This window comes from Gadus chalcogrammus, chromosome 4, assembly GCF_026213295.1.
Source record: "Gadus chalcogrammus isolate NIFS_2021 chromosome 4, NIFS_Gcha_1.0, whole genome shotgun sequence".
In the NCBI taxonomy this organism is placed as follows: domain Eukaryota; kingdom Metazoa; phylum Chordata; class Actinopteri; order Gadiformes; family Gadidae; genus Gadus; species Gadus chalcogrammus.
Genome location: NC_079415.1, coordinates 21,724,639 through 21,735,515, shown reverse-complemented (window position 1 = coordinate 21,735,515; position 10,877 = coordinate 21,724,639). Strand labels below are relative to the sequence as shown.

The 10,877-nt window shown below is 45.0% G+C and overlaps 1 protein-coding gene across 1 annotated transcript in view; it reads right to left on the bottom strand.

Annotated features, from left to right (window-relative positions):
* Nucleotides 1–9,164: 9,164 nt before the first annotated feature.
* Nucleotides 9,165–10,877, bottom strand: part of clic5a (chloride intracellular channel 5a) — a 5,884-nt gene continuing 4,171 nt past the window's right edge. The window contains exons 5-6 of the mRNA XM_056587510.1: nt 10,572–10,759; nt 9,165–10,096 (exon numbers count right to left, since the gene is read on the bottom strand). Coding sequence (XP_056443485.1) covers nt 9,932–10,096; nt 10,572–10,759 — 353 coding nt within the window. The 3' untranslated portion in view covers nt 9,165–9,931. The remainder of the gene's footprint in view (nt 10,097–10,571; nt 10,760–10,877) is intronic.

Below are 10,877 nucleotides of genomic sequence, written 5' to 3'. Positions count from 1 at the left end.
AAAATCTGAATCTGATCAAGACTATTTCCTGATTCCCGGGAAAGGTTATGATGGGAAATAAAATAAAATAAAATAAAAAGCGCAATGACTGCGCGTCTATTGTTGTCATACGGTAACGTTGATCAAGGCGAAACTCGAGCCCTAGGAAAGGAACGACACTGAAACTAAACAGCGAAACGCTGATCCTCCGTGGACTCCAGCCACGCCGGACACACGGACACGCCCCGGGAAAGGAGCGACACACACGGCGAAACGCTGATCAGTGTCCCCCTCGGGAGCGGGTTCGTGGACTCCAACCACGCCTGACACAACTTAACTTTGAGAGATTATTCCCATTTACAGCCGCTGGCCAATCAGCAGCCTGTTTACGTCACACAAAAGTACCTACTCCTCTCGCTTGGAACCTCGACGGAGGTAGTACTAAAAAAAAGTACCCGGCCGGTACTAGGTACCAGGTACTTTTTTTGCCAATGGAAACGCAAAAAAGGCGTGGCGAGTCGAGTCGAGTCGAGCTGGTACTGGCGGTGGAAAAGCGGCAACCTCTGTGACCCAAGTCAATTCTACAACCTCTGTGACCCATGCAACATTTGCGATAATAACAAAAGAATACTGCCGTGCCGACAGTTGTATCTGTTATCTGTACTGTCTATATCATTGTTTTGTTGCAAAAATGCTCAATAAAAACTAAGTATTAAAAAAAAAAAAGTTTGTTTTCTGAAGAGTTCAGATCGGTCAGGGCTATCATTTTATCTGCTCCATCCGCACTCAAAATAACGTCATCTAAAGACATAAATATGACAGCGACATTATTAATATCTACACACTGCGTAACTTTAAAATTATATAAACTCACCTCCACCGGCATTTAAGACGTTTTAGCAGCAGCTGAGTGTGACTCCTGAGCTGATGGTCTGTGACTCCGGGGTTAGCTCCGGCTAACATTAGGTGGCAGGGGTGCTGAATACGGCACAACAGGATCCAAAAAGTTCAATATATAAACTCCTCCCGTCCGTAAACAGCTCCAGATTTAGTGGAGAACTTGGTGTGGTGGCCCGGTCTGTGTCTGTTCATTCAGAAACCCTCCACATTTATTCCTCAAGTAGCAACATGCGACGTAGCATCCTCCTGATTATGCTCGTGATTCTCTGCTGAGGGTGCACGCATATGGAGTTAGATTCATGCCAAAACCCCGCACACACGCAAAACGTGTTTTGCTCACACATAACGATTCACACGCACACAAAACGTGTTTTACTCACGCAAAATGATTCACACACACGCTCAGTGTGGTTTGCAAATACAAAACATCATTCACAAACTAAAGCATTTTGCTTCAGAAACAAATACAGTATGTTTTACACAAAATACAAAAAAAATCCTTCAAGTACACAAAACAATTCTACAAGTACGGAACACGAAAGCTGCGCGTGGATCGGAATGCATTTGCGCACGGATCGGATTGCATTTGCGTGAGGAACAGCAAGGCGGAAAATTAGTGCCAAAAGTCACGTGACAAATAAATGTCCTGTTATTCACACTAAACAACAGCACGTGGCGGTGTTGAGTCAGTTTAAGGCCGCCAGGACGATCTTTTTTCTCCCCAAAATCTTTATTTGATTCCAAAACAGAGTGGCGACACTTCCATTGGACTCACCTGTTGGCCGCTCATTTTGTTCAATTTAATCTCCCAAACTAGCTTTTCTCCGTGTCGTACGATTCCGTGACAAAGGGGCGGCAAGTCGCATAGTATGGAGTTGAATCCACACACGTTTGGCCGGCATCAAATAAAGATTTTGGGGAGAAAAAAGATCGTCCTGGCGTCCTTAAACTGACTCAACACCGCCACCTGCTGTTGTGTAGTGTGAATAACAGGACATTTATTACAGTCTCAGCATGTTTTGGACACTCGGGTTAAGAGAGGGGCGGAACTGTCAACCGACCACCATCTGGTGGTGAGTTGGATCAGGGAATGGGGGAAATTTCCGGATAGACCTGGTAAGCCCAAACGAGTAGTTCGGGTGAATTGGGAACGTCTGGAGGAGGCCCCCGTCCTAGGTATCTTCAACTCACACCTCCGGCTGAGTTTTTCTGGCATTCCTGTGGAGGTTGGGGGCATTGAGCCGGAGTGGGCGGTGTTCAAAGCCTCCATTGCTGAAGCTGCGGTGGCTAGCTGTGGCCTCAGGGTCTTAGGCTCCTCAAGGGGCGGTAACCCTCGGACACCGTGGTGGACACCGGTGGTCAGGGAAGCCGAGTACCGACAGGCTCGAAGGGCTGCAGCTGCTGCCGTGTCGGAGGCTAAGCAGCGGGTGTGGGAGAAATTCGGAGAGGCCATGGAGAAGGACTTTCGGTCGGCACCAAAGTGTTTCTGGAAGACTATCCGGCACCTCAGGAGGGGGAAACAGGGAACCATCCAAGCTGTGTACAGTAAGGATGGGACTCTGTTGAATCTGTTGAACTCCTGAATCCGAATAACACGCCCTCTATGTTGGAGGCAGAGCTCGAGGTTGATGGTGTTTCGTCGTCAATTTCCCTGGTGGAGGTCACTGAGGTAGTCAAACATCTCCGCAGTGGCAAAGCCCCAGGGATTGATGAGATCCGGCCAGAAATGCTAAAGGCTCTGGGTGTTGAGGGGCTGTCATGGTTGACACGCCTATTCAACATCGCGTGGGAGTCGGGTACAGTGCCAAAGGAGTGGCAAACCGGGGTGGTGGTTTCCCTGTTCAAAAAGGGGGACCAGAGAGTGTGTGCCAATTACCGGGGTATCACACTTCTCAGCCTCCCTGGTAAAGTCTACTCCAAGGTGCTGGAAAGGAGGGTTTGGCCGATCGTCAAACCTCAGATTGAAGAGGAACAATGCGGTTTTCGCCCCGGACGTGGAACTACGGACCAGCTCTTCACTCTCGCAAGGATCCTGGAGGGGGCCTGGGAGTATGCCCATCCGGTCTTCATGTGTTTTGTGGATCTGGAGAAGGCGTATGACCGGGTCCCCCGGGAGAAACTGTGGGTGGTGCTGCGGGAGTATGGGGTAAGGGGGTCTCTCCTCAGGGCCATCCAATTTCTGTACTCCCAAAGCGAGAGCTGTGTTCGCGTCCTCGGCAGCCAGTCAGTTTCGTTCTCAGTGGGTGCTGGTCTCTGCCAGGGCTGCGCCTTGTCACCAATCCTGTTTGTGATATACATGGACAGGATATCGAGGCGTAGTCGTGGTGGGGAGGGGTTGCAGTTCGGTGGTCTGAGGATCTCGTCACTGCTTTTTGCAGATGATGTGGTCCTCATTGGATCATCGGCCTGTGACCTTCAGCACTAACTGGATCGGCTGGCGGCCGAGTGTGAAGCGGCTGGGATGAGGATCAGCACCGCTAAATCTGAGGCCATGACTCTTAGCAGGAAACCGGTGGATTGCTTACTCCGGGTAGGAAATGAGTCCTTAGCCCAAGTGAAGGAGTTCAAGTACCTCGGGGTCTTGTTCGCGAGTGAGGGTACTATGGAGCGTGAGATTGGCCGGAGAATCGGAGCAGCGGGGGCGGTACGTTCGCTTTACCGCACCGTTGTTACGAAAAGAGAGCTGAGCCGCAAGGCAAAGCTCTCGATCTACCGGTCGATCTTCGTTCCTATCCTCACCTATGGTCATGAGGGTTGGGTGATGACCGAAAGGACAAGATCGCGGGTACAAGCGGCCGAGATGAGTTTTCTCAGAAGGGTGGCTGGCGTCTCCCTTAGGGATAGGGTGAGAAGCTCAGCCATCCGTGAGGAACTCGGATTAGAGCCGCTGCTCCTTTACTTAGAAAGGAGTCAGCTGAGGTGGTTCGGGCATCTGGCAAGGATGCCCACTGGGCACCTCCCTTGGGAGGTGTTTCAGGCACGTCCAGTGGGGAGGAGACCTCGGGGAAGACCCAGGACTAGGTGGAGAGATTATATCTCAACACTGGCCTGGGAACGCCTCGGGAACCCCCTCGTCAGAGCTGGTCAATGTGGCCCGGGAAAGGGAAGTCTGGGGCCCCCTGCTTGAGCTGCTCCCCCCGTGACCCGACCCTGGATAAGCGGATGACGATGAGATGAGATGATGATGTATGTGGAGCATTTTCTTTGTTTATTAATAACTTATAATATTCCTCCCCCCCAAAGATCGCAGCATACTCTTTGCGAAGGATACTTCATTTCTGGAGAAGTGAAGAGGGCGTCCTACTGAACGGAGGTGGGTATCCTACATTATGTTAAATGCAATGACTTAGTTCAAGTTCAAGTTCAAGTTCCCCTTATTCGAAAATAGTTTGAATCCCCCCCCATCACCCAAATGATTCGAAAATATGTGTTAAGTGCTGGTTTGTACTGATAAAATGACAATTTGCTACGCGATCACCAGATAGCTAGTCTAGTGGTACTCATGCATGTCCATTGAGCACTTGCTTTGGCACTTTTGAATCGGTCTGAAATAATATGCCAGTTGGCATGCAGCATCGGTCAGCTATTTTTGAGTTGAAGAAACAATCTAAGATTAGGTAGTGTTAGGGAGTAACGGAATACATGTACCGGCGTTACGTATTCAGAATACAAATTATAGCTAACTGTGTTCCGTTACAGTTATAATTTAAATAGTTGGTATTTAGAATACAGTTACATTGTTGAAATCAATGGATTACATGACGATACTTCTGTTTCAGCAGTTTATTCGTGAAACGGAATACGTAACATCAGGGGTTCTCAAAGTTTTGACAGTTGAGGGCCAATTTAGGAACCCAAAATGTCACTGAGGGCCTCTAAGGAAACATTTATTTGTAAAACAGAATTAATTTTAATGACCAGGTTGCATCTGTACAGTTACATGTATTGGTCTGCATCCACACACACATTTTAAATAACAAATCAGGCAAAACCTGGCACAACTTGAGAAAACCTTAAGAAACTTTTTAACTAACACACAATCCCTGGGGTTCTCTGCCCCCTAAATTATAATTTGGGATATAACAGCAGTGTTTCCCCTACCATTGTTCAGGCCTGGCGGCCCGCCAGGCCAACGAGCGCTCCCGCCAGGCCAACAACCGGCCAAAAAAATGAAAAAGAGAAAAAAAAAAATATATATTTTTTATCATTGATGTTTTCCTTATTGCCCAGACGAAGTTTGAAGACATACAACCCCCCCCCCCGTCCCCCCCCCGTCAACAATCGCTCTCCCCCCTCCCCCCCTCCCCCCCCCCCCCCCCCCAATCGCTCTCCCCCCCCCCCCGGTCAACAATCGCCCCATACCTCTCCCCCCCCCCCCCCCCGTCCAACAAATACCAACAAATACTCTAGCATCCCGTGAAAAATTTATAACAAATCACACTATCAGCTCTTACCACCGGGCCTAAAAAAAATTCTAGGGGAAACACTGAACAGTCCTGTGTCCATTTCAGAATAAAAACTCATTTAGAACAGTCAGTCTCAGTGTGCCTTCCTTTCTTATCAGCATGGACCTTATTCAGGAGAATTTCCAGCTACAAAATAACCTCAGGAAAACCTGCAGAGACACACAGACAGACACACACACACACACACACACACACACACACACACACACACACACACACACACACACACACACACACACACACACACACACACACACACACACACACACACACACACACACATACAGGGAGGGGGAGAAAGAGAGAGACTTTTAAAATAGAAGCTTACCAAACAAGTCATCATCATCACTAATATCTCATTGCCTGTCATCAATAAGCTTGTCATTAAATCACATAATATTTGTTACTTACCTTTTTGTATTGGCGTGGGATTTTTGGTGCTGTTTTCGGTTGGCCATGATTCCTCTGATGTCCAGCTCCATCTCCGTCATTGCAATACGAAGGACATCATGTAGATAGCCATCTGTAAGCCTGGATTTCAGCCTGGATTTGTTGATGGCCATGGTGGAGAAGGTCTTCTTACAAGTATATGTGCTCCCGAATAAAGAGACCATTCTGATGGCATGCTGGCGCAGTGCAGGGTATGTCGCTGGGGAAAGTCCTTTGTAGAACTCGATGAGATTCCTGTCACGATATGCTGCTCTGGCCTCGGAGCTCTCCTGTAGGTCGATAAGCTCTTAGTTTTTTTATTCGGTTTTGGTTGTGGTCTGAATGCTGGTGACACAGAACGTGGCGCCGATCTGTGTCTGGTTTCATCTACGAGCGGCTTGCAGGCAGGAAAATGGGTTAGATCTCCCTGTTTGAGCTGTCCCTGCAGCAGTTAAATTTTTCTCTGGAAAGCTTTGACGTCGTCAAATAGTGTGGAAATAAGCTTCCCATGGCCCTGCAGCTTCAAATTGAGATCGCTGAGACAAGTGTTCACATCAACAAGGAGCGCAAGGTCACAGAGCCATTTTGTGTCACTTAGCTGTGTCAAATCCTGTCCTTTTGACTCCATGAACTCTCTTATTTCCTTCCTCAAGTTAAAAAAAACGCTTCAATGTGGCACCTCTGCTCAGCCACCTTGAATTGGCGGTGATTCAGGCCTCTGGACTTCAAATTAACTGTCTTCACAACAATCTCCATGACATGTTCTATTTCAAGCGTTTGAGCAGCGAGGGCTTCTTGGTGTATTATGCAGTGATATTTGATTAGTTTCTCACCTCCGCTGTTGGCCACTGTCTCAGAGAGCAGTGACACGGCACCTGCCTTTCTTCCGACCATTGCCGGTGCTCCATCTGTTGTGACACCGACCATAGATACGTTGTCCCAGTTGCTCTTTGAGATTATTTGCCAGATCTTCGATTCGTAGTGTCACTGTGTCATTCAAAAAACATATGTCACGGAGCTTTGCGTTTTTTTCGGGGCATACAATGTCGGCCACTTTCAAAATGCAGTCTCGCACAAATTCTCTGTCACTGAAGGGCTTGCTCCGGCGAGCTATTTCATGAGCCACAACGTAGCTAGCCCGTGTTACAGCTTCACCGCATTTGGTTAGATTTGTGAAAACTGACTGCTGTGCAGCGTAGATACATAAAACTGCTATCTGATTGGCTGGACTCGATTTCCAACAAGACGATGGTTCGAATGTATCACGTGGTATGCTCTCAAGCTTCCTGGTTAGCTTTTGCCATAAAAATCTTTAAAGGCAGTTTTCTCAAAATGAGTTTTTCCTCACACGCCAAGCAAGGAATCTCCACTTCTGTAGCACCTACATACACCAAACTTTAGAATCTTATTCTCAGCTACTATATGAAGATTTTTACATGGGGATTTGTTGATATATCATTCTTGGCCTGATTTACATGACATTTTATACATACAAATAGGGCGGCAATACATTTTTTAAGGCATTGGCAGTATCTTCTGATTAACTGGATAGCGAAAGGAGATATCCATAATCCCCTTTGTAAATATTTTTCTATTTAATATAGTAACAACTAGAGCTGTCAGTTAAACGCGTTATTAACGACGTTAACGCAAACCATTTTTTTTTTTTTCTTTGGCTCAAAACAAAGAAGCAGTAGCCTGACTGCTATGTTCAAATTACATTTGTTCAAAGCAGTCGTTTAATTGCACTATAGGCTCTTTTTTTGTATCGTCCTGTTTTGATCAGTACATACCAATGTTGTTATCAATAAAAAATTATTTGCACAAGGCAAGCCGATGCACTTCACCATGTTGACAAGAGAATTTAAATGAGAAGAATTATGGGACAAAAAAATCAAGGGATATTTAGCATAGGAAAATAATTTGTGATTAATTGCGATTAATCGTGAGTTAACTATGACATTAATGCGATTAATCACGATTAAATATTTTAATCGCTTGACAGCTCTAGTAACAACATGAAAAAATAATTTTGAGCCTGGCTTTTTCCAATGGTCCGATTCTTCGTTTCAAAATATATGCACATTTGCGCATATTACAGAAAACTTCCGATGCATTTTCTTCTTCTAATCATGTGGCTAATCAACCGGTAAAGTTTCATAAAGATATCTGTAAGTTAAAAAAAAAATCCTATTCACCTGCCGTGTCTCGCCTTAAATTGTTCAAGCTTACCGGTGCGCTCCTCGCCGGTAAATTTGTCATAGGTTTTATGATTGGTATCATCATGGCGTTTTATGTTGAAGTCCTTCAGCATTGCATTAACCTGCTTGCAGATCAGGCACATGACTTTATCCAACCTGTGAGGTACGGCAAAGTAAGCGTAAGTCCAGTGATCTTGATACCGCCTTTTGTCACAGGTAAAAGTAAGTTTTTTTCTCGAGGGGCCTGGCTCCCGCTTCCGACTCCATTATCACATCTGCAGTCACGGTCTCTTCCCAAGGCTGCAGCAGAGTGACTGAGGCGATTGAGTGTGACTGTTAAGAAAGTATTGTCTTACACTTTGCCTAAAATGAGAGTGCGTCATGATGCAAATCTGCTGATGGAATGTTTATTTGTGGATGGATGGATGGAATGGACTGGAGTTTGCAGGTGGGAATTGATACAGGAAAATGATCAGACCAGAACGAGTGAAATTTAAATAAAAATACAAAGATTTAAGTGTTTGCGACTTGTTGGAGACAAATGTGGGTACTTTGCCTAAAAGGTCCAGAACTGTAGCTTTAAAAAAAAAGAAGCTATAAAAAGCTCTCTCTCTCTCTCTCTCTCTCTCTCTCTCTCTCTCTCTCTCTCTCTCTCTCTCTCTCTCTCTCTCTCTCTCTCTTCCCCCCCTGTGTCGCTCTGGAAGTTTAATTGGGTTTATTACAGTGATGGACAGTGCTGTTAGCCAATCAGAGGTGATACATTTGCATGTCATGAATATTCATGATATATTAGTGACCACCGCAAAACCAATGAAAAACGATGCATTGACACCTTTAAGCAGTATAACGGGAGTGTGAGTGGGGTTGTTAGTTTATCCAAAAAAATTTTTTGGGGGGGGCGCCAGAGGATCAGGGTAAGGTCAGGGGGGGGGTTTGCTCATAAAAAGGTTGAGAACCACTGTTTTAGATGCTGAAGAAAAATGTGTTACAACCATACCCGGTCTCCCCTACACTTTACACCAAATGAACACCTTGCTTTACAATACAATTCATATGATATCGGTACATCATTCCAGCTTGTTCCTTGTGGTTTTTACCTTCACAAAATGTTCTTATGTAAAAAAACATTGTTTGTCTTGGGGACAACATTTTTTGTGTCCCTCAAGAGTTAAATATTTTTATTCTGAAAGATTACGATCTCTTCCACTGGTTGACTGAGAAAATAGATTTATTATTCAAATACGGTTCAAGTAATCACAAGCATACACAAGCATAGATTAGCTATAATCATGTACATTATTTAAGTCGTTCATAGTAGAATAAATAATATCATATATGATGTCATATTGTCATAAAACAATTGTATCATCAAATTATGAACATATTTGGGTCAGTATATACTTTAATTTAGATCTCCAGTATTTTCGTCACAAAATCAGATATTTTGTTTTGAATTATATTTTCCTATGGTACACAGATCAGAGATTTTATTTTAAGGCACTCGCTGTTTAGCAAAGAAGAATTAAAAAAATATTAGCTGTTTTATCCAGGCTCTAATTTACAATATGTATTTTTCCCAGGGCATATTCATTTTAAAGGCTTATCAATCTCTCACAAAAACATTCCTCTTCTCTTGTCATTTATGATTAAATAAGAAAAAAAACAATAATGATTTGTCAAACTACTGGAGAACATGGTAAAACGATCCTTGTATATTCACAGACGAACCAAACATGTTCGCTTTCCGTACATTTGAGGAAAAACCAAAGGAGATTTCCCATTCAATCCCCTCTACTGATCTTTGGCTGAGACACACGCCCCACATTACAGGGCAGCACGGGGAATCCTGCTTCAAATAGCACTTCAAGAAACAAAAAATAATCTTTTAATGCAAGAGTTCAAAAGGAAAACAAACGGGAGTGCAATGGTGTCCTGGGAGCGGGACTGGACCGGGGCTTACTTGCCAAGCCTCTTGGCGACGTCCTTATAGGCCAGTTCAATCTCTGCGTCCGCCGCACAGGTGTTGGTGAACTCATCGCGGCTGTAGGCGTTGCCAAGGTAACGCCACAACCCCTGGAAGTCCGCGGGGATGTCGTAGTTGCGGAACTTCTTGGCGACCACCTCGAGATTATAGATAAAATAATATTATTCAGTTGATCGAGGAAATATTGTGTAATGTCTGCTACCTTACATCCATTCTACTATTACTAGTATTACTACTACTACTACTACTACTACTACTACTACTACAACTACTATTCATTAATTAGTTGTTAGTCTAAGGTGTTCTGTCCGAAGCTAAGCCAACAATGAATCCAGATAGCTCATTTAGGATCAGGTAGGCAGTCATCTTTAGGAGACAGAATCCTACAGAAGACCGAGGAAGATCCAGAACCTTGGGGCTGTAATCATGATAATTATTATGAATAATTGGTCTATCTATTATTTTCTGTGATTCCGGCTTAGTCGGAAAATAAAATCCCAATACAATATTATTGTAGTTATATAATATTTGGTATTATTTGCATAGTTGTTGTTGTTGTACACATATTCAAAGAAAAAAATGGAATCAAATTGTTGCCAAAGCAGTAGTAACCTTGACGACGTGCAGCTTGGGCAGCAGGTTGCAGTCGGCCAGCGTGAGGTCGTCCCCGTCCAGGTACCGGCGTGTTGAGATCTTGGACCCCCTGTGGGAGCCCCCCTCCTCGTCCTGAGCCCCAGGCAGGGGGCTCAGCAGGTAGTTATCCAGCTTTGCCAGGGCCTTGTTGAGGGCCTTCTCCAACACTGGGGGGCCGCAAACACACGGCATGAACACATCATGCACACTTTAAGAACATGCCAAGAACACTTCATGAACACGTCATGAACAGGGCAGCACTAACACGCAGAGAACACCACTTGA